Raw genomic sequence first — 25,030 nt, 5'->3', positions numbered from 1 at the left:
TGTGTGTGTGTGTGTGGTCGCCAAAGGTCAGAGACGGGAGGGGGTAGGAAGACTGTGTGTGTGTGTGTGTGTGTGTGTGTGTGTGTGTGTGTGTGTGTGTGTGTGTGTGTGTGTGTGTGTGTGTGTGTGTGTGTGTGTGTGTGTGTTTCTCTCTCTGTCTCTGTCTGTCTGTCTGTCTGTTTGTCTCTCTGTCTGTCTTGTCACATATTGATATTTTAGGACAGAGAGAGCTAGTGTGTGCATGTGTGAATTCTCAGAGACATATACAGAAAGCGCGATTGTTGTTTTGAATGATCAAGTGTAGATCTATATGCAATCTGTTTCTGTGTGTGACAAGTGCGTGTAATTCTTTCGAGTGTTTTATCTGTACGAGGGCATGAGAATTCTCTTCAGTTTTGCAATCGTGCTGATACGCCGCGGCTTCGTGCTTTGATCTGAATACTCCGGAATATGACGTGAACCTGCTGAGGGATGCAGACGCGGCTTGTGCTTTGATGTGTTGCAGACGAAATGTAGCCGTTTTAGTAGACATGCAGTGATGACATCGAGATTGCTATAATTCTTTTTTCTTTTAGGGGGTAAGGAAGGGGTTGGTGTGGTGGTGATGGTGATGGGGGTGCTGGGGATGGTGGTTGGGTTGGTGTTGATGATGTAGGGCTAGTGGGAGTGGTAGTTGTGGAGTCGGCGGTAGTGGTGGGAATGGGGGTGGTGGTGGTGGGGGGGTCGGATCTGGGGATTGAAGGGGGGGGGGGAGGGGGGGGGGCAAGTTTACTTTTTTTTTAGAAGAGCCAAGCCACAACTAAAAGTTTCTCTCTTTCGGGGGAAGGCGGAGGAGGATTGGAGGGCTGGCAGCGCAGCGGCGTCGGCAGCGGCGGTGGTGGTCAGGTGCACATCTTCACAGTCACAGGAGTGCACATGCACGACATCGTCTTCCTGCCCCCTCCCTTCTCGGAGCTTTGGCGATCACAGACAGACAGACACACACACACACACACACACACACACACAGACAGACACTCTCTTTTATTCATATGTATGTATAGATACAAGTTCGGCAGCGGCGGTGGTGGTCAGGTGCACATCTTCACAGTCACAGGAGTGCACATGCACGACATCGTCTTCCTGCCCCCTCCCTTCTCGGAGCTTTGGCGATCACAGACAGACAGACACACACACACACACAGACAGACACTCTCTTTTATTTATATGTATAGATTTCATTACGCACTCATTAAGCATTCAGCTCCAACAACTGTGCTCCATTTGAACTCTTTGCCAATTTCACGTATGTCTCATACATACACTCTTTCACCCGACCACAGACAGTTAATACACACTGACCTTCCCCTATCCCCACAGACTGAAACATACAAAGACAATACTTGGGTCACCTCTATTTGCCACCAGCAGTTTCTTTATGGGTTTCCTGTTGGTCCTGGCCTGTCCAGAACTGGTCGCCGCCTTTGCATGTTGTTGTCGCTGTTGCTGCTGCTGCAGTACTTGGCGTAGGCTGTCAGGAAGTCGGTATCCTGCAGAAGCTGAGGTGAGGGGAGAGGAGGCCCATTGACGCAGGTGAAAGACCCGGGCCTGTAGTCGCAGCATGATGCTGAGGGGCCCAGGTTCAAATCTTTGCCAACAGTCTCAGAGTTTAAGTCTTGTTGACTTGGAAGCAGAAGTGAGCAAGGACTTATGACTGCAGTTTAATGGTTCTAGCCTTCTGCAAAATACAAAGCAAAAACAAGGACAATAAGTACTTAATCATTAAAAGGGAAAAAAATCAATTGGAGAAGTGTGACTCTAAGAACTTAAGACACAACATAAAGGCATAGTGACAGTTCTAATAGTATACGAGCAAAGAGAATGCCAGTCCTCACCTAAGCTGATTATAGAGTTTTTCTCAGACTGGCAAAAGTAAAAAAGACAAACAGCTAGATACTGTCTGCTGAGTGCAAGCAGGTCACAAACACCCCAAGTCTTTTTTTGATGATAAAATGTACTACTGTTCCAGTCTCAGAGTCAGTACAGAGGTGATCATTGCATCTCTGTTTATAGAGCTGTGAACAAGGCTCTCTCTCATCAGTTCACTAAGGGTTTTAGCTGACAGCAAAGTGGCCTTCCAGTTAAGCCAGAGATTCATTGGTTTTTCTGTGGGCTGGGCACAGAAATAACACAGGTCCCACCAGACTTAATACAGTTGAGTAGATGGAAACAAAAACTGATCACCACAGCTGTTATTTGTGTGGGTTTTTTGCTGACTGTGTGTGTGTGTGTGTGTGTGTGTGTGCCTGCGTATGTGTGTGCCTGCATATGTGTGTGTGTGTGTGTGTGTGTGTGTGTGTGTGCATTTGCACATGCATGCTTGTTTGTGAGTTTGTTTTTGTGTGTGCGAACATCAATGTGTGTGTATGTGTACCTGCCTGCATGTGTGTGTTTGTGTGTGCATCACGTGCATGTGTGAGAGAGAGAGAGAACGAACGAACGAACGAACGAACCAACTTTATTTTTCGAGGGTAATGGAGTAGATACAGCAAAGATCTTTTTTCATCCAGCCCTCGCCCAAGAGGGAATTAACTAACCAGTGCATAATATTAAAGCAGAAGAAGAAGCAAAGCAAAAACATAAAAACATGGTTATTAAATCAGACAAAGAGGAAGAAAAAAAAAAAAAAAAAAAAAAATATGTTCATAGCATACATGGTCATTGGTAATGGTATACATTAAAACACACACTTTGACACACACGGTCACATGCACACAGACACACACAGACATACATGCACATACAGACACACACGCACACAGACACACGCACACACACACATACACACACACACACACACACACGCACGCACGCACGCACACACACACACACACACACACACACACACACACACACACACACACACACACATGTACACATTGTACACATAATCATAAAAAAAAAAAAAAAAACTTAATTGAAATGAAATGATTATACTAGTAGATCTTCATGTACTTATCAAACAGCAGTACCTGATCGAGGCATTAAGTGCCACACGACGATGAAAGCATATACAAAAAAGTATGTCTTCTAAAAATGGCAACAGAAAGTGGCTGTCTGAGAGAGACTGGTAAACCATTCCACAGAAATGGACCTGAATATGCCAGACTAGTTTTATACAAGTCAATTCTAGGGAGGGGAACATTTAGTTTCTTCGTGCGGCTTGATGAAGTCTCAGTTAATAATATTCTTTTAGTTATTATTCTTAGAGAGAGAGAGAGAGAGAGAGAGAGAGAGAGAGATGTTGTGCTGCACGAATTCTCATTTAAAAGAATGTTTAATTTTTCAAAAGAAGAGCAGGTGAGCAATTTTTTCACCTTTCGTTTAGTTTCTACCGGATCAGAGACACATTTTACTAATGCTAGTCTCTAAACAGTCCAAATTAAGCATGTTAATGATAGTTTCACATGTATAAGATTTATTTCTCTTCTACTCCGTCTCATTTCTGCATGCAAAGTCGGCTGACTCTGTCCGATTAAACTGAATTCGCTTGCATCGATCGAAGCGTTTACATTGCATTTATTTTTATATCACAGATCTGGGCCTTTCCAGAATTTTACAGAGCTTTGTACTCAAGAGCACAACTATGAAGACCATTTTCTTAGAGTAAGAAGCTATTGTTTTTACCTGGGGGAAAAAAGCAAAAGTCGCAAAACCAAATGCAACATGTAGGATTAAGTGGACGGACACAATAAGTAAATGGGGAAAAAAGGAAAGTACTGGAAAGAGAAAATAATTAATTCCTAGTTTATTGTATGTGAGAATTGGGTCATTTTTGGCATAAACTGCCTGTTTTACTGAAGTTGTACACGCGCGTGTGGATCATGACGTCAGTCTTTGTTGGGGTCTTATGACAATGGCAGCAACCTGTGCACATCATGCGGTGGATGTGGCTCTTGGTGACTACAAATCCTGTATTGTCTTTTTAAGACTTACAGGTGTCACGAACTGAAAACTCTGCCTGAACAATCCCTCTCAATGCGCAAGCGCTAACATGGGGAAATTAATCAGGTCGTGAACAACCTAACCCTAACCCATGGTTCGTTCGGTCAAAGGGTCGCATTTTTTAAGTCCAAGATTGGTGCATGCGCATTGACAGCATTGAGAGGGATTGTTCAGCAGAGTTTTCAGTTCGTGATACCGGTAAATTAACATACCACCAACTTTTGTTCTTTCTAGTATATGGTAGCAGGCTATTTGTAAGTAATTCCATTCTTTCTATGCCTAATTCCATCATTGTTTGAGAAATACGACTCGAAATGAATGGTTGGCTGACACAGTTACAACCTGTTCAGAGAAGAACCTCTGGTACGTGCAGAGAAATCAAAAACATCCAAGATAACCTCAACGTTAATTTGTTTGTCCACGGCCGACCAGCCTAACACGGCTCATTCCTAAGAGTCTCCTGATTACTCAGGTGAGTCAAAAAAGTAAACTCTGTGTTCCTATTATTTGATAAAGCTCCCTTCAAAAACAACAATAACAACTGACCACACACAACATTCACAAACAAATAAATGAGCTACAGTCTCAGTGGTGGAGATAAACTAAGCTGTGACGTACGACAGTTGCAGTTTTCAATTGCTTTGTGCGTCTATTTGTTTCCAGACCAGTACTCTTGATTTTGGTACAGTTGTGTTCCTAGGACTCAGCACTTTCCATTGATATAAGGCTGACTGTAAATAACTCAATTAAACATGTGATAGTCGCTAATGAATGAAGTATTTAGGTTTTTCCGATTAAGGTACATGCTGTGACTAATATGAACCTGGAAGTGAGGAGGGTATCACCGCAACAGTTGGTGTACATGATCCTTATGTATGTATGTATGTTTGGTTTTGATTTGATTATCTGCTAGAGGAGGGGGAGACATCAGCAAAATATTAATTATGGCTGCCATATGAATTTCATATTTCCCAAAATATCTACTTCCTTTCTTTCTTTATTTGGTGTTTAACGTCGTTTTCAACCGTTCAAGGTTATATCGCCACGGGAAAGGGGGGAGATGGGATAGAGCCACTTGTCAATTGTTTCTTGTTCACAAAAGCACTAATCAAAAAATTGCTCCAGGGGCTTGCAACGTAGTACAATATATGACCTTACTGGGAGAATGCAAGTTTCCAGTACAAAGGACTTAACATTTCTTACATTCTGCTTGACTAAAATCTTTACAAACATTGACTATATTCTATACAAGAAACACTTAGCAAGGGTAAAAGGAGAAACAGAATCCGTTAGTCGCCTCTTACGACATGCTGGGGAGCATCGGGTAAATTCTTCCCCCTAACCCGCGGGGGGCATCTACTTCCTCATACCAAAATCAAGAGTATTGGTCAAAAAACAAAGACGCACAAAGCAATTGAAAAATTTGAATGTTGTACCCAACAGCTTAGTTTATCTCCAACTTTAGAACATGTACATTTTTAAGGACTGAAAAGCAAGTACTTACAGATAAATTTCTTTTTTTTCTCTGGCTCTGTGTGACACCACATATGAGCCCAACTTTGTAACATTATGAATATGAAACAAGTGAAAAACACATGCACACTTATCAGAATGGACTTTGTACCTTTGAGATCATGACTGCAGGCGTACCTTTTACTATTCCATAAATTCTGACCAGCTCAAAGTCCATCGTTTGATCTCACTTGACTGAGAAAGACAATGTGTTTACCCACTTGCTTTGTTAACTGGTTGCACTGAGATACACCTTGGGACATGTCAGAAATGGATCAACAGTTGCGTTTCTGAATAAGTCAAGGACACATCTGACGGATGTAAACACTAACCCTTCAAAAGGGGCAGACAACTATACACCTACTGTTAGTGTCTCTGTAGTCGCCATCCCCCAGAGATGGCAAGAGGCAAGAACAAGATATTGTACATGCACATGACTGCCAATGAGCCACAGATGTGCACCTGGGTTTTAGTTTCTTGATACATTGTTTTCTTTCTCCGATTATCAACCTCCCCATTATTAAATACAATCTATATATAAGTGCAAGCCCAGTATAAAACCCACTGTTCATCTGTAGCAAGCACATAGTGTCAGTGACATTAGAGATACTCTATTGCTCTTATCTAAGAGAATATATGAAACCAAAACAATCAAACCAGAAAGTGACGGGCGCAGTGGCCGAGTGGATTAGACGCCGGGCTCCCAAGCGGAAGGTCGTGGGTTTGAATCCCAGCCGCGCCTGGTGGGTTAAGGGTGGAGATTTTTCCAATCTCCCATTTCTACTTATGTGCAGACCTGCTAGTGTCTTATCCCATTTTGTGTGTGCATGCAACCACAAGACCATGTGGGCACCAAAAATAATAATAATAATAACTGGACATTTTTAAGTGCCTAACCTATGGCTCTAGGCCCTTTACAAAAGAACATATATATACAAAATAGAACAATTAAAAGTACAACCTACATAAAACAAATTAATCATACAGACACAAATCACCACATGTACTGTTCACACAATAATATAATATATTCTTTCTTTATTTGGTGTTTAACGTCGTTTTCAACCACGAAGGTTATATCGCGACGGGAAAGGGGGGAGATGGGATAGAGCCACTTGTTAATTGTTTCTTGTTCACAAAAGCACTAATCAAAAAATTGCTCCAGGGGCTTGCAACATAGTACAATATATGACCTTACTGGGAGAATGCAAGTTTCCAGTCCAAAGGACTTAACATTTCTTACATACTGCTTGACTAAACATTTCTTACATACTGCTTGACTAAAATCTTTACAAACATTGACTATATTCTATACAAGAAACACTTAACAAGGGTAAAAGGAGAAACAGAATCCGTTAGTCGCCTCTTACGACATGCTATGCTGGGGAGCATCGGGTAAATTCTTTCTCGTCCCAACCAATATGGGACTCCCCTTAACCCATGGGGGGCACTTGTCAGCTAACACCAGCTGCCTGCCCCAGTTTACCACACTGACCTTCTTACCCCTGACCTTTTTACCCGGAGTCAACCCAGTCAATGACAGAGATTTATCTGTGAGACCTGAAGTTTGAGAGGAAACTCTGCCAGGGTGATACAACAACACACACATCATTTGGAACACTAGAGAGAGACAGGGTTCCTACAGTTTTTTTGTTCTAAAATTCAAGGACTTTTCAAGGACTTTCAAGACCTTCTGAAGAGAAAATCAAGCACCCTCTTACCTTCAAAGCTCGCAATGAAACACTCACTAGTTATTATACCCCCTTCCTGCACGGCGATTTAAATCATTGGATGTTCAAAAACTAACGATTAAAGTTTTTGTCAAAGGCGTTAGATTCGTAGCAGACGATGGTTTGAAAGCAGACAGACTCAAAAAGGACTGTAGGTTACTGTTCAACTTTTTCTTTGAGGTTATCAAATAATAAATCATTGCAATTGTTTATTGTGGGTGGTTGTTGTGTGATCAGTTTGCAGCATTAGAGTTTTTAAGGACTTTCAAGGATCTTGCCAGTTTTTTAAGCACTTTCAAGGCCTTGAAACTGACCCCTCCAAATTCAAGCACTTTCAAGGATTTCAAGCACCTGTACGAACCCTGGAGAGAGAGAGAGAGGGAGAGGGAGAGGGAGAGGGAGGGAGAGGGAGGGAGGGAGAGAGAGAGAGAGAGAGAGAGAGAGAGAGAGAGAGAGAGAGAGAGAGAGAGAGAGAGAGAGAAAGAGAGAGGTAAATTCTTCCCCCTAACCCGCGGGGGGGGGGGGGGGGGGGGGGGGGAATAATCATATATGCAATACACACTATATATATATACACAAACACAGCTAACACTCTCAACAATCATAACAACTTTATGGGAGAGGAGTATGTGCAGAAATGGAATGAAGAAGACATTAGGCCAGGTTGGTGTAATATTCTGCGAAAAAGAAAGTTTTCAACTGTTGTTTAAAAGAGCTGAGAGAGGTGCAGTGTCTGACAGAGAAGGGAAGAGAGTTCCAGAGTGGTGGTGCAGCACAACAGAAGCTTCTTGCTCCGTGCTGCTTCCTGTTGAAGCGCTCAACTTTCAGTAGCCTGGTGTCAGCGGATGATCTGAGTGTGCGTGATGGGGTGTATATGTACAGGAGTTCAGAAAGGTACTGAGGGGCACTTCCTGAGAAGACCTTGAAACACAGACAAGCGACTTTGTACTTGATACGCTGTTCCACCGGCAGCCAGTGGAGTGTGTATAGCAGGGGAGTGACATGCTGTGTTTTCTTTGACCTAAAGATGATGCGGGCTGCAGCATTTTGAACAGTTTGGAGAGGTTGGATAACTAACGAAGGACATCCAATCAACAGGGCATTACAATAGTCTAAACGAGACAATATGCAGGAAGTGACAAGGGTTTTTGTGGCTTCTTCAGTGAGAAAGATCCTGTTATCCATGTCAGAGTTCGATAGGTTACAGAAACACAAAAATACCAAGCATGCATCCCCCGAAAGTGGCGTATGACAGCCTAAATGGCGGGGTAAAAACGATCATAAACTTAAAAACCCACTCGTGCAAAATACATGAGTGCACATGGGAGTTTCAGCCCACAAACGCAGAAGAAGAAACCAGGAAGGTTCCAGTAGCCAAGGGTAACTCTTGCTTTGCTTTCCATGGAAGGGAGGCAACTCTTACAATGCAAGCATACCATACCTTACCATTCTCAAAGGGTGTAAAATGATGAAGTTAACCTGCTGCTCAATGATCTCGAACTTTCTCAACGAAGGAAGGTAACTCGTGCCATATGAACCAAATATCAGGGCCTAGCATTAGAAAAAGTGAGTTTAGCTTACAAAGGCGGGGGTGCTGCAGAAGTTTGAACATCGCTGAAGCTCGCATTTTTTATGATCAACAAACTTCGACCATTATTTTTAATATTCACTGAGACTCGGCTTGTAATCTCTACTTTATCTCCCGTTAGGTTCCAGAAAATTCTATGTTTTTGTTGTTCTGAAGCTGCTCATACATTTAAATTCAAAAAATGTTAGCATCAACATAATTTGACATTTTAATTGTAGAAAAGAACAAAAAATCAAATGTTTGTTCAGATAACATGAGTTACCTCCCTTTCTTGAGAAAGTGCTGGATTATTGAGCAGCAGGTTTAACTCCATCACTCAATACCCTTTGAAAATGATAAGGTACGCTTGCATGGCAAAATATACCATCAATCAATATGAGGCTTATATCGCGCGTATTCCGTGGGTACAGTTCTAAGCGCAGGGATTTTTTGGATTTTTGGATTTTTTGTATGCAATTTATATCGCGCACATATTCAAGGCGCAGGGATTTATTTATGCCGTGTGAGATGGAATTTTTTTTACACAATACATCACGCATTCACATCGGCCAGCAGATCGCAGCCATTTCGGCGCATATCCTACTTTTCACGGCCTATTATTCCAAGTCACACGGGTATTTTGGTGGACATTTTTATCTATGCCTATACAATTTTGCCAGGAAAGACCCTTTTGTCAATCGTGGGATCTTTAACGTGCACACCCCAATGTAGTGTACACGAAGGGACCTCGGTTTTTCGTCTCATCCGAAAGACTAGCACTTGAACCCACCATCTAGGTTTGGAAAGGGGGGAGAAAATTGCTAAACGCCCTGACCCAGGGTCGAACTCGCAACCTCTCGCTTCCGAGCGCAAGTGCGTTACCACTCGGCCACCCAGTCCTGATTGATTGATTGATTGATTGATTGAATATACCTTCCTTCCATGGATAACAATCCCTTTGCTTCTAGAACATTCATGTACTTTCTCGTTTAATTTGGTTTTTTTCATTTATTCTCATGATACAAGTGGGTGGCCGAGTGGTAACGCACTTGCGCTCGGAAGCGAGAGGTTGCGTGTTCGACCCTGGGTCAGGCCGCAATTTTCTCCCCCCTTTCCTAACCTAGGTGGTGGGTTCAAGTGCTAGTCTTTCGGATGAGACGAAAAACCGAGGTCCCTTCGTGTACACTACATTGGGGTGTGCACGTTAAAGATCCCACGATTGACAAAAGGGTCTTTCCTGGCAAAATTGTATAGGCATAGATAAAAATGTTCACCAAATACCCGTTTGACTTGGAATAATAGGCCGTGAAAGGTGAATGTTCGCCTAATAGGCTTGAAGTTTGCTGGTAGATGTGAATGCGTTATATATTGTGTGTAAAAAATGTCTCTTTGTCTGTCTGTCTGTAAAAAATTCCATTTCAAACGGCAGAAATTAATATGTAAAGCGCGGAGAGCACAGTTGTGGTTCGCGCTATATAAGCTCCCCATAATAATAATAATAATACGAGCGATAGTCAGTTTGGGCAATTTGGTTCAGATAAATGTCCTAGCTATTGAAATTCACAAAAGACGATTAAATGCCTGTTTCATGTTGATGAGATCTAATAATTTGTCCGATTAACCAAAATTTGTAGCAACATCCCTGACATAGATTCAGAAGGAAATCCAAAAACAAAGAGACTGCCAATATTCCAAAATTCAGAATCAAAAAACAAGAAAAGTTGGTTGTTGGAACGTTTGTTCTTGACAAAAAACACGTTACATTCACAAATATATCAACCCAACGGTCTTTAAAGGGCAGCTGTCGGGTTGCCTGGTCTCAAAAATGCGCGGAGTCGCGTGCAAAAACGCGTTTAAGAGTTTTCCGAGTTGATTCAACTAAAGACTGTTGATTTGGTCCAGAACAAGACACTTTCATCATTAGTTTGAAACCATTAAAATGCGTGAAACTTTCTGCTAGTTCTCACAATCCGCAAAAAAACGAAGCAGTTGGCAGGCCGAAACGACTCAAAATCCGCGACCGACAACTCTGTCAGCACAAGAAAGACGCCGCAGCGTTAGCCTTGCTGTGACGTCACTCGAGGAAGCCGATAAGGCCGCTGTGAAGTTTACAGTACAATGTAGACTACAGCTGGATTGATTCTTGCACAAAGTAAAGTACTGTATTAGGATGGTAATATCTTCTCAAGACCCACGTTCACATTTTCTCTTCTTTGATCTGACCGACTGCAACCTTTACAAGTCATTTCTAAAGTGGTTCACATGCTGTTGCTACTCCTCCAGTCCACCCGGTTAAACCATAAAGTTGCTCAACCACAGACCCTCGTGTCCCTTGTCAGCAGACACTGTACACTTATGAAGAAGGTCCGCTTGAGGTGTCACACCAATTACCGTGTACGTGTGAGGTACTGAATTCAAGACAAAAGCCAACTCTGTCGGTGGGAAAATCTAGGAAAGAGATGATGATAATACATCTTCAGTTACTCACTCAAGTAGATAGACGAGATAAGATAAAGGGAAGAGAGACGGAGACAAAGATGAAACAGTGGATCTAGTGTGGAAAATGGGGGAGGGGGGTTCGGCTGCAAAAAATCAAAGATGAATTTGTCAAACTGTGTTTGTGATGGTTATCGTGTGTGTGTGTGTGTGTGTGTGTGTGTGTGTGTGTGTGTGTGTGTGTGTGTGTATATGTGTGATAACACGTGTGTGTGTGTGTGTGTGTGTGTGTGTGTGTGTGTGTGTGTGTGTGTGTGTCTGTGTGTGAGTGTGTTTGTGTGTTTGTGTTCCTCGACGCGTGACAATATATGCCAATAAGTTGAACAAAAACAGGGTTCAAGTCAGTGGAACAAAAGCAGGAGGGGGACAGAAGACATGTTATGAACTCCGTTTTTTACTGCGAAATTTTGGCCTGGGAGAAGTCACCCAATCCTAAGTTTCCGTGAAGTATGCTTGAGGGCTTGACTAGACAACCCGATTGCGCCCATTACACGGCATAAAGAGAGCACCGTTCAACCCGGCCGATTCCGCGGCTGACGTCACGCGTCCAAGAGAAGTAATTTTCGAGCGGGCTGCATTGACTCGGCCAAGAATGCAAACTTTCTTCGATTAAAGACATTGTAGCATATGTCTAAAGTCTTCGGACTTGTGTTATCAAGCTGTCAAAATCACCAAGTAACTTTTAAGTATAGTTTCAGTTACATGATAACTCATTCTAAGGAACAGATTTTGAGAGCCACAACCCGACAGCTGCCCTTTAAAGTGCACAAACAAACAAAATTACGTAAAATCACTACCTAGCAAAACACCCACCCCCTTGTTGTTTTTAATTTATTTTAAGACAGTCGGCCTCCTTTATCTATGATTTGTGCACACTGTTCGATGGTTCACCTTTTTATTTTTTTTTTGGGGGGGGGGGGGGGTAAAATTACGTCATGTCTTTCAGCGACGTCGTTCAGTGACGCCCTTTATTGAGTGTTTAACACTTTTCTCGTTGACAAGCACTTGCCTTTTATGTTCAGCCATGCCAAAGCACAAATCCTATACAGTGACATACTGAAAGCCCTTAAATATCTTGAAAACGAAGCTGCAGGCAATGTTTCGGTATGACTATTGTGCCCGCGAGTTTTCTGTTGACAGAAAAAGAATTAGAGAGTGGAGGGAACACAGAAACAGCAGTACGGGAAAGAAAAGGAAAAAAGAAAGTTGTCTGAAGGACCGCCAGTTAGATCTGAAGAAGTTGACCAAGGTGTGATGGAATACTTGGAAGAGGAACGCGCTAAAGGAAGAGTGGTGAGGAATAAAGACCTACAGCGCAAGGCGATAGAATTGGCAGGTGCTTTCAATGTGCAAGGCTTTGTAGCATCAGACATGTGGCTCAAGCGCTGGAAACTGCGCCACACGGTTTCTTCTCGACAAGGAACCACTGCCAGCAAAAGGGTCCCTGCAGACTTCGAAGATCAACTTCAATTCCATCGAAATATTCTGTGACTTTGTTATCGCCATGACTACCATCTGTCCAATGAACATGGACCAGACGATGATTCCGTTTGACATGATACCGTCCCGTACAAACAACATGAAAGGCAACAAACAAGTTCGAATCAAAAGCACCAGAGCGGAGAAACGAGGCTTCACAGTGGCACTCCTGACAGCAGCTGATGGTACGAAGTTTCCTGCTTGTGTCATCTTGCGGGAGAGAAACGGACACATTCCACCTCGCGTCTTTCCCCAGTTGAGAGTACCAGACAATGTGCGTTTGTGTGCATCTTCAAATGGATGGACGACGAGGAACACAGTCAACACCCTCCTGACCTGGATTCAGCGTGTTCTTAGGCCAGCAGACGAGCGTCACCTCCTACTTCTGGACTGCTACTGCGCTCACAAGACCCAGGAAGTCAGAGAAACGCTTGCCGCACAGCAAGTTGACTTGGTCTTTGTGCCTGCAGGTTGCACTGCTTTAGCCCAGCCAGTTGATGTCGGTTTCGCCAAATCTTTTCAAATCTATGGCAATAGAGACTGCTGGGTTGAGTGGATGAGAGAAGCAAGACCACTGGCAACCTCAAGCAGCCTAGAAGGCAAGACATCATCAACTGGGTCAGAACATACAACCTGAAACGATCGTAACGTCCTTTCTCAGGTGCGCAATTTCAAACGCCATGGACGGTTCCCAAGATGATGAAATACTTGAGTGGTTTCCAGATGAAATCGACGCTATCCTGACTCGCGATCACGGCAATGGAGATACTCTAGAAGAAGCTGAGAGTGGAGACGACAGTGAAGAAGATGTTGACTTCGAAGGACTAGAATGAGCCCAGATCATCAACCCTACCAGATTTCCAAACAAGAGAAGGAACTGTGTTTGTGCTGACGTTATTCTGAGAATTAGAAGAATCAAAGTCACTTGTGTTCTTTTTACATTTAGTCAAGTTTTGACTAAATGTTTTAACGTAGAGGGGGGAATCGAGACGAGGGTCGTGGTGTGTGTGTGTGTGTGTGTGTGTGTGTCTGTGCGTGTGTGTGTGTAGAGCGATTCAGACTAAACTACTGGACCGATCTTTATGAAATTTGACATGAGAGTTCCTGGGAATGATATCCCCGGACGTTTTTTTCTTTTTTTCAATAAATACCTTTGATGACGTCATATCCGGCTTTTTGTAAAAGTTGAGGCGGCACTGTCACACCTTCATTTTTCAATCAAATTGATTGAAATTTTGGCCAAGCAATCTTCGACGAAGGCCGGACTTCGGTATTCAGGGTCCCCACTGGTTTTTAGAAAAAAAATTCCATGACTTTTCCATGACTTTCCATGAGCCTCAATAACATTTTCCATGACTAGATCCACAGGTCGCCATTTCCGAACACGCAAAGTTTTTACGTCTTGTCACTGCCAGTTTTGACACTGGCTTGCTTTGCACTGAATTTGAGTCAGTTTCTACGCAGTGTCTCTTCGACAAGCAAGTCAAGCATTTGCTACGCAGTCAGATTATCGGTAATGTTTGCTGGTCCTGTCATTTCACTAAACTGGACCAGCCACTGTTTGTATCCATCTGCACTTTCGTAAATTCCGTTTCGTAACCGTCACTGTGACTTGACGAACTGTCATTTTTTTCACCGCGATACACAGTTCATTGCGAAGATCTTCCTCGGTAATTCGTTCCAATTCCGCATACTTTTTGTTGTCAAGAAACAACTCGAAAGAAAGTTTCAAACTCATCATCCTCCATCTTACTTGTCGAAGCGCTAAAGTACTTTATCGATGCAAAAACAAAAGCAGAAAACTTCGACGAAACCGACTCAAATGCAGCGCAGACGACACGACGAGATAACGGAAGGAAGTGAGCCTCGCTTTGGTTCAAGTGCCGTTAAAAATACCGTTATTCTCGTATGCAAATACGAACGAGAAGTTGGTCATACGAACAAGCCTTGTGCTGGCGACGCAAATCGCTGCTGGCTGGCAAAAGGGGGGGGGGGGGGGGGGGGGGAATGGCTGGGCAACGAAAATCGCCGCTCGTGCTAAAGGTTTTGTTTTTTTTCTTTTTTCTTTTTGTTAAATTCCATGACTTTCCATGACTTGAATTGAAATTCCATGACTTTCCAGGCCTGGAAAATTAAAAATCAAATTCCATGACTTTCCAGGATTTCCATGACCTGTACGAACCCTGGGTATTGCATTTCAGCTTGGTGGCTTAAAAATTAATTAATGACTTTGGTCATTAAAAATCTGAAAATTGTAAAAAAAAAATTTGTTTTTAAAACGATCCAAATTTACGTTCATCTTATTCTTCATCATTTTCTGATTCAAAAAACATATAAATATGTTATATTCGGATTAAAAACAAGCTCTGAAAATTCAAAATATAAAAATTATTATTAAAATAAAATTTCCGAAATCGATTTAAAAACAATTTCATCTTATTCCTTGTGGGTTCCTGATTCCAAAAACATATAGATGTGATATGTTTGGATTAAAAACACGCTCAGAAAGTTAAAAAGAATAGAGATAAAGAAAAGCGTGCTATCCTTCTCAGCGCAACTACTACCCCGCTCTTCTTGTCAATTTCACTGCCTTTGCATCGAGCGGTGGACTGACGATGCTACGAGTATACGCTCTTGCTGTAAAAATGCAGTGAGTTCAGTTTCATTCTGTTAGTTCGACAGCTTGACTAAATGTTGTAATTTCGCCTTACGCGACTTATTTTTCTTTCTTCTTTTTTCTATCACAGAACATTGATCTTTATTTCTGTCTATTTTTCATTAAAATTGCATTAATCACATGATTGTATCCCTTTTTTTTTCGGGTGAAAATGTGATGACACTTTATCTTACAAACGGGTGCAAACGCCCACCCCTACTTTTACCCAAAATCTGTGCGGAGGGATTTTACGGTAGTAACAAGAACTTCGCTTGATTGAATTTTTCTGCCGCTTGTTGGGAAAGTCAGAAGCATTTGTTTATCTGTGGCTGCTGGATTTTATTCCACAAGCAGCAACTGTTATTACCAATTCAGTGCCCCATATGGCTTTTTGACCAATCAGGACGGATTCTAGGTGACCCTCTAAATGTGATAACGTTCAGACAGGGACCCTTTTTGTTTATGAAGCTAAAAATAAACACGACAAAGTAAAAATTTAAATCAACAATATCAGCGTGATTTATTCTAAAGAATGACACTTCAAATGCTGCCAGATAATACTCTCTTAACCCTTAGGCTGGTTGTCGTGACATATATCGCGCTACTTTACGTATACTGTCACCTGGTTGTGTCGCGCTACTGGCTCCGTCTGTTTGGTCGGTTCCGATTACCTCCCATGGATGCGAAAACCTATATGACCGTTTTTTGTTATTTTTCTCTCTGTTAATTCACCAGTGGCTATGTAACATGTGTTACAGAATTGCACCAGTGTAAGGGTTAATCTATAAAATACAGAAAAGCGAGTTTTGTCGGTGGGTGCTTTACAGAACAGCAAGGCACCATCCACCCTCAGAGTGTACAATGCCGACCCGCTCACTTGAAAACGTCATTATCAAAGTTCGGAAATCAAGTAAAAGTGCGTCACTCGCTTTACGTCAAATGTATCATTAATAATTTCCCATCCGTCTGGAGTCAGTTCTAAATCTGTCACTCTCTGTTCAACAAGAAAAAACGAAGCAACCGAAACACATGTTCCAACATGATTTATCTTGTGAGATTGTTGTGTACACGCATTTCACCTGTTAATATTCATCACGTAAGGAGAGTGATTGGCTGACCCAGGTCACGTGAATGCTTTGACTGACAGGCATAATCAGGTAGGAGCGCTCAAGTTCCCATTGCGGCTGTTCTGTCTAATTTGCGGAGCCGCTTCGAAATTTCTTTTGGTCAAAATAAACCGTAATCATGCAGGATCAGGATCGATACATTGCAGGAACCTTTTTAGGCTATCATCGTAATAAAACCGTAAGTTATTTCTAATATGCTGACTAATAGCAAATAATACAGTGGAACCCCTCTCTAGCGACCTTGAAAATGTTGACAAAAATCGGTCCTTATGGAGGGGGGTCCTTACAGAGCGAGGGGGCGGGGTCAGGGGGCCACAAAGAAAGTCACCTCAGATTTTCTTAAAAAAAGAAAACAGAGAAGTTTGAGTTGCTGACGACCGTTTCCTCAAGCAAACTGCTTCGATTTCATGTTTGACATTGTCGATGGTGTCCACAAGTTCTGGTGCATGTTTCAATGCAAAAAGAGTTACCGTATTTGACGGATTACAAGACGCACCGTTTTATAAGCCGCACCCCCGACTTTAAAACAAAAATTGGGACGAGCCACGCATAGGCCGTGTCACTATATTAGCCGCCGTCGAAAAAAATATAATCAGATCGTGTCAATCAATCAAAACAACCAGGCAAACGAAAGTACGGTATTTGGCAAAATCGGCTCCGAGAATAAACAAGTGAAACAAAGAAGAAAAGTGAACAAGTTTGAAGAAAAATATCACACACACACAATGTGTAACCAACACACACATGTAGTCCCGCCCGGAATAAGCTTTTTTGGGATGATTTACGACTTTTGCGCACATTTCGAGCAGACGAAAACACAACATGGCAGCTCTCGCTCCTCCAACTATCGCGAGACACAAAAAAACGAAATCTCGCACGCGCGAGATCCTGATACATCCGGTGTTTCTCTGTACGCTATCTTGTCACGACGACTTGTTGACAAACGAAGATTCGCAAAAGAAAGAGAAAAGCGCCGAGTCTTGAGTAGAGAGCTAATAAAGTACCGGTAATCGCTAATCGAGCGAAATGAAAATCCACGGCGACTTCCATTAGGTGAATGCTATTCAACTGGTTATAACCGGTTTGTCAGTGATGCGTTACGCTGACTGAGAGTCTTGGCTTTGTCTGACAAAGTCGTTACACAAGCTGTTAGGTCGGTCCTTAGACGTTAGAGCGGGGTGGTAAGGAAACACATCGGTTAAAAAAAAAAAGGTCGTTGTGGCGGGGTAGTCGTTAGAGAGGGGGGTCTTTGTGAGGGGTTCCCCTGAAACAGACATGTCTCAAAAACGATATCAACATTCCCCCGAAGGCTCATGCTTGATATCTTTTTTCTGATGCCTGTTATCATAATTTTCTAACAGTCAGCAGAGACATACATTGAAGAGATGCGAAGCGAGGCTGCTCGCGTGAACTCTTGGGGTACCTCGCGCAATTGTCAGCCATCATCCCGTACTATGTTGTTGTTCGCTTGCTCTCCGACACCGATTTGAAGTGCTTTTCTGTCATATTTCTTTGGATATATCCAGCTTCAGACGAGAGATATCAGTGATAAGTAAACTTGATTCATATTCTGTAGCTTCAATAGTGTGCACACGAACGCATTTGAGAGGATTGGGTTCCCGAAGTGAGTCAAAAACACAGTTCCCTCGGTTCTTGCGGCCATTGTTCTAAGTCCATGCCTTACATTGTGCGTGGAGGCAATGTTTGGGAGCTAATATTTTGTTTTGTGCGCAACGTTTCTGTCCCTTAACTGGCAAATGCATTACTGGTGTATACATTAATCTGTTTGCATAATTTTTGACGCGCTGTAATTAAATTTGATGCTTTTAAGTCTCACTCAAGTGGTTCTCGCACTTACACTGGCGTGAGGATAAAAAGTTTTTAAGGAGAAATGAGCGAAATTGCTTACTTTAGGATTCATCTTCTAATCACCAAATGATGCAATAATCTTCTTCTTGTGATTTTCTGTTTCTCTTGAGTGCAAATAATTAACAGTTTGCATGTTTTATTATCTATGATTTTCTATGAAACAGTTATAATTCTTTAAAAACACAACAATTGCCAGCTTGGCGCCAGTGGGAGGATTACTTGCTCCTGCCGTAGGCGAAGATAACGCGAGCGGGAAGACAGCGCTTCGCATCTCTTCTATCTATGTCTCTGCAGTCAGCATATTATTATTAGAAATAACCACAGTAACCTTCCCACATGGATCCCATGTGGGCCCCAAGTGGGATCCCACATGGTGACGTGGGAAGTCCCACATGGGCGCCATGTGGGATTTGATTACGACTCCCAGTGGGAGCCCAGTGGGAAGTAAATGGGACACGAGTGGGAAACGGGTTGGACACAACTGGGAAACGGGTGGGGCACGAGTGGGATCAGGGTGGGAAACGGGTGGGATTCACGGGTGGAAAACGAGTGGGATTCAGGTAGGAAGCGAGTGGGATTCAAGTGGGATTCAGGTGGGAAACAAGTGGGGTTTATATCGGAAACGTGTGGGACTTCTTCTTAATTCTTCTTCTTCTGACTTCCGCAGAGGACTGGGTTCTTGCGAACGTCTCAGAGTCCTGCGAATTTAAAAATCATCAATGTATAAAGAAAGAAAAAAACAAGAACAACTGATACACACAGATACATATTCAAGCACACACACACTAGTTTTTAATCACTCAAATCAACTTGACGCTGGATTACGAGCGCGCGCGCAGCCACACGGGAAAGCCGTGTTGATGCGTTCATCAACCTTCGAGTTTGACAGTAATCCCACTAATCGTCTTCGCTTTGTTGAATATGAAGCCGCCATTATATTACTCGGTGTTCTTCAGATGTAATCTTTGATCCATGCACATGCAATACTCGCGCGCATGGAACGTATTCACAGTATATTCACCGGCAATTGTAGCAAATTTCAAACACTCTCAATCGGCAGGCCCAACGCGGAACTGAACAGGGCAGAATAATAGTCCCGCAGTGAAAACAAAAATCCTTGAAAATATTTAGTCATCACGTGAGTAAATAAACCATTCTAGAGACAACAGTTGTTATTAAGAGAACTGCAATAATTACACACATATAAAATACTTCGGTGTATTTTGAATGATAGTATTCTTCAACGTTTGCTACGATTCAAACGAGTCTAGTGTAAACAGCGTGTGCTGTGACGTCACCGATCTCGACTGGGGCAACTTGCAGACTCGCGCAGTGTGACTCGCGCTCGCAGCGTCGGAACATTTTCCTCGCACGCTGTGTGGGGACGAAGAGGAATTCCCACTTTTTTCCCATTTCTGTCGAAGTGCAAGCTTGTTTCCCAGAGACTAAGGGACGGCCCAGGTCTACACTACTTTTTTCCCATAGCTTTGACTGTGGGAGTTCTGTGGGATGGGAGTGGGCCCACTCTCCCATCCTCTTCCCACTTCTTCACCACTGGGAAACCAGTGGGAATTCAATATGCGTGTTACTTGGGAACTCATACTGCAGTTTTATGAGTGGTACTGCTATACAATTTAAATTCATTTTGCTTGTGTCTGATTGTCAGTTCACTTTTGTGTCACTATCACTATTTACATTTTATAGTTTTTGCTGACTAATACATTTTCCTCTCAGTTTAGTAACGCGCGCTTATACCGCGCTTATACTGCGAGTGAACTCACCTTAGGCCAACAAAAAAAATTTGTCTGTTTCTGGTCACCCGACCGACCCTAAATTTCGGCGCCGACCCTAAACTTTTTTTTTCCAAACTCAAAAAGGACAGGGTGAGAAAATGAACAACAAAAACGTGTGAAAACGAAAGTCCGCTGACGATTGAAGGGGCATAACCCTATATCACAGTTGTAAGGGACATCCCTCTATGTACTTCCTGTAAAACCACCAAACACCGAAGCATTCACGCTGCGTTGAAATATGGAATCTAAAGGTGATGTTCGACACGTTCTGGCGTTGACGCTGGAGAAGTGCGTGCACGAAAAAACGGGAGTTAAACTTATTAGTGCGTATCCTGAAACATTCACGATCCGGGATGTGTTTCATGATATCCATACACCCGAGTTTGACTTGAAAAAACATTCGGTGCAGGTGAAAACTGACGAATACGACCTTGACTGGTTACTGACGATCGGCGGCTTGGTTGGATCTTTAGATATCAAAAGGCTCCGATTTATTTGTGCTTCAATTCCAAATTCTGACTCTGAGGACACAAGCGAGCCGACTGCTGCACCTCCAGAAAATCAAATTAATGCATTCGCCATTCTTATGTCTGGATCGCGTGAGAGATGTCTTCCACAAAGAAAAACGAACAGGTAAGGGGATTGTTATTTTGATCTGACATTTGATGCAAGAACATGCCATGGTTTGGAAATAATTTTGCATTTTTATGAAGGTATTTGGGGTACAACATTCATATCAACAATGGATGGGAGACCAGCAGACAGTGAATGAATGAATGATCTTCAGCAGATGAATGAAAATTTATTAATTTGACTCAGTCTCTGAGACAGAAATGCACACTTTTTGCATTTAATTTTGATTCAGTGTTGTTGTCTTGTGGTATGAACCTTGTTACTTTTGTGTGAAACACTAAAAACAACGATTATATACATTGGACTGTTAAAAAGTACATTGCTACTGTTTTTTGACTATTGCATTTTATTTGGAAATAGGCAGAGCTAGAGACAAATGCCTGTTTTACACTGGGTTCACGTTGGTGGTATCAATGGCTCGTTACTAACTCTTGAGCATACCAGTAATTAGGACTTGGTCCCTTTCCCAAATTTGAACCCACGAACCAAGGATCACAAGTTCAATGCACTCCCAACTGTGCTACTGAGGCCCCAGCCTTCTACTAAAATTCCCATTTGTCCAAGCTCAAGATGTAAGATGTCTCAAGTCTTCTTTTCTGTTTCATCATGGAAATATCAGACCAGGTAAACAAAGAAAAACATGTCATACTCTTTCAGTCTTTGTCACAGATTTGTAAATGTGTTGAGTGTCTTGTCTCTATGTATAGTGAATCCAGTCTGTTTGCGCGATTTTTAAAGTTAGTTTTATTGGTCTACATTTGGGGTAAAAAAAAAATAAATAAATAAATTTAAAAAAAATCCCTACCCTATTTTTTTTAGCCATGTTACCAGAAACTGACAATTTTTTTTTTGTGCCTTATCATAAACTGTCTACCAGACACTGCAATGCAGAGATTTTACACAATGACAGACACCGAAACAAGACTTTGTAAAAGTAATCGGTTTAACACACAATCACTGCGAGATATCTTGATTCCGGCATTACAGCAAACGAGGTCGTTCAATTACGAAGAACACGCGCCGTGCCCCAAAACACGCATCATGTTAACCCACAACACAAATGGCAGCGTCGTTCCAATACTGATAACAGCGTGAGAGAAAACGTGTAATTTGTAAAGCAACTGCAAAGCGCAGTGTAAGAGAAGATGTCAGATAAAAGAGTTGCGGACCGTAAGAAGCACATATATAACAATTGGACACTGCTGCGACTCACATGATGTCTTGCCTCAGTCGTACAGCGTCCAACGTTTAGTCTGATGTGTGTCGTTGTTGCGACGCATCTCGTCATCGGCGCTGTTCCGAAAATGACCTGCGCTTTGTTGGAATTCCAACAATGGCCGGCATTGTAGGAATTCCAACTTTGCGCTACGCGATTCGAGAACCGCGCGCATAGTGAGAGTTCTGCTCTTTCTTAGAATGCGATGTAAAATTATACAAGTCATGTTGGCCTATAATGATCCTTGTGTGTTAAAATGATTAATGCTTAGTTTTGAAAAAGAAGATGCATTGCATAACGCACCAAACCAACCGAATTAAAACAAATTAAAATGTTTTTGATAACTTCGGCGGGCTGGAACAACACAGATCAACGACACATCCCACTCGACCAAAGCGCACCAATTTGACGTAATTTTTAACGTTTTAGATCTGACAGTTTACAACAACAAAAATACAAGAGTGTTCCGATAGAACTTCTCTCTGGTAACTATCGATTGTAATGATTTTAACTCAGTCTTAATTGATTATATATTACACTCACACTGCAGAGACAACATTACTTCCCTTTACTGAGTAGGCTCTTGTAGTAGTAGTAATCTAGGCTCTTGAAACGTAATGTGCAAGTCTGTGCGCTATATTGTTGTTCTTTCTTTCTTTATTTGGTGTTTAACGTCGTTTTCAACCGTTCAAGGTTATATCGCGACGGGGAAAGGGGGGGGGGGGCGATATATTGTTGTGATTGATTGTTGCAAAACGTTGATTCAAATTAAAGATGATTTCAGCCTGTTGTAACAAACTATAACACTCTACTCTGATACAAAATCATTGTGTTCAAAGTAGATCGAGACAACAGCAGCGGCTAGCTAGCTGCATGCGCTGAGTGTTACACAGTTGACCTCACCCACCCCCACCCCCCCCCAAAAAAAAATCAAGTGAGGTTTCGGGAAATCCCGATTTTTCCAACTCTGCCCCGGATTCTTACTTTGCGTCCAACATCGGAACGAGTTCACAGACCTCCGGTTCTCCTGACGTCCTTGAACTTGGTCGATGTCATAACCTTCTAAGGTGAAGTGAACTTCGGGGATGATACGGATCATCGAGAGGGGGGAGGGGGAACTTGCATAACAAATGATCACACTCTCAGTTTTGATTCTTACATTTACTGCTTCGTTGATATCACCTTATAAAGTCTACGGAGGCTCGCCTACGTGGCCTTTAGGTAATTGTGTTGTGGCCGCCAAAGCTGCGGTGAGGTTCAGGGGCTAGGGCGAAGCCAGCGGGTCTGGAGATAATATAACCAGGTGTAACACGAGAAAATTACTCCCACGAGATTTTTATTCCGGAGTAAACATTTCGTACGAAAAAGTTACTCCCTTTACGAAAAAGGCACTCCCCCATTTCACGAGAAAATTACTCCCCAAGACAGGTGAGTTCCGAGTAAACATTTCGTACAAAAATGTTACTCCCCTGACCATAGACCTATATTAGATATAGGTCCCTGCCCTGACGAATAAATAACGAATAAATTACTTCACCCAAACACAAGCAATTTAACTTCCCATGCCAGGTGTACGAAATTTTTACTCCCTTGTCCCCTGTTAGTCTTGGTGGTGGAAGGGGTGGAAGGAGGGTAGCGCGACATTCGTGTGCGCGAGATCACTTATTGGCATTATCCCTTCGCCCGCATCCCATTTTTGCATACGATATTTTTACTGGAAGTCGGTTGGTTGAAAGTGACGGTCGGCAACGGTCGGACGGTCGGCAACGGTCGGTGACGGTCGGCAACGGTCGGTGACGGTCGGCGACAAAAAACAAGTGTTGCACCGAAACAAACCCTCTCTCTTTCTCTCTCTTTAATTTTTTTTCTTTTGAGTGAGCGTCTGTTCACAAGCGCATAATAAAACAGTATGAGTCAATAAAACAGTTCACTCTATTGTATACCCGAGTTAATGACATACCCGGCATTGGTCTTTACTTGGCTACATTCTGTAACACATCTGGGACTCTGCCAGTGCAAACATTTTAAAACCACTGTACAGTCTACACAGACGAGCACTAAAATCAGTTCTATTAAAACAATCCAGTCTTGTTTTCGACGATTATAAAAAACTTAAGATTTTGCCTTTAAAAGAAAGATTTAAATCAAATAAAGGCGTGCTCCTTCACAAAATCCTTTCCGGCCATGCACCGAGTGCTTTCATTACAAAATTTAAAGCCAAACCAAGCCGAAAATTCAACGTCCCCATTCCGCGGATAGATCTCTTTAAATCAAGTTTAGCTTATTCTGGCAGCGTTTTGTGGAATTCTCTCCCGGAATCAGTTCGAGTCCCAACAAGTCTCAATACTTTCAAAAAACACCTCTCATTACATTTAATGTCAAATTACGAAAAGTCACAGTGATGGAGGACTTCGTTCTGATTATTTTCATATTGATCATATCTGTCCATAAAGCATCAGTGCTTCATAACGCAAGAATGTATGTATAGCCTACAACGTGTATATAGTCATGTGAATAGTTTCTCTGCCTTGCTTATCTTTTGTAATTGTTTTACGTATGTATATATATATGTATTCAAGATTAGAATAGTCCCTCTCTGGGCGAGGGCTGGTTGAAAAGAAGCTCGTTTATATTGCTTATGCCACAACCCTCGTAAAATAAAATTTGATTTGATTTGATTGATTTGAACACTCCATGATAATGCCTCGAAGGAAACAGACGTGGCCATGTGGCATCTGCTGCGACGACACTGAAAATCTGAGTAGTATCGAATGTGAAGTCAGTATCATACCTCTCTCTCTCTCTCTCTCTCTCTCTCTCTCTCTCTCTCTCTCTCTCTCTCTCTCTCTCTCTCTCTCTCTCTCTCTCTCTCTCTCTCTCTCTCTCTCTCTCTCTCTCTCTCTCAGTCTCTCTCTCTATCTATCTGTCGACAATCAGTAATGCCTGGCCGCTTCTGTGGAGAAGGTGG

General features: G+C 42.4%; 1 protein-coding gene across 5 annotated transcripts in view; it reads right to left on the bottom strand.

The window, feature by feature from the left end:
• The window catches only part of LOC138952783 (pyruvate carboxylase, mitochondrial-like), a 479,047-nt gene extending 456,917 nt beyond the window's left edge, over positions 1-22,130 (bottom strand). For 3 of the 5 annotated variants that reach the window (XM_070324522.1, XM_070324518.1, XM_070324521.1), the window contains exons 1-2: positions 22,060-22,130; positions 1,392-1,717 (exon numbers count right to left, since the gene is read on the bottom strand). In XM_070324522.1, the coding sequence (XP_070180623.1) occupies positions 1,392-1,602 (211 nt within the window). In that variant the 5' untranslated portion in view covers positions 1,603-1,717; positions 22,060-22,130. Of the gene's footprint in view, positions 1-1,391; positions 1,718-5,488; positions 5,556-5,608; positions 5,629-22,059 lie in introns of those variants that run through there. The other 2 variants (XM_070324520.1, XM_070324519.1) reach the window with 2 other exon arrangements.
• Positions 22,131-25,030: the final 2,900 nt, after the last annotated feature.

Source organism: Littorina saxatilis, linkage group LG17, assembly GCF_037325665.1.
Source record: "Littorina saxatilis isolate snail1 linkage group LG17, US_GU_Lsax_2.0, whole genome shotgun sequence".
Classification (NCBI taxonomy): Eukaryota; Metazoa; Mollusca; class Gastropoda; order Littorinimorpha; family Littorinidae; genus Littorina; species Littorina saxatilis.
The sequence above is the reverse complement of the archived record's forward strand: the minus strand, read 5'-3'. Positions and strand labels throughout refer to the sequence as shown.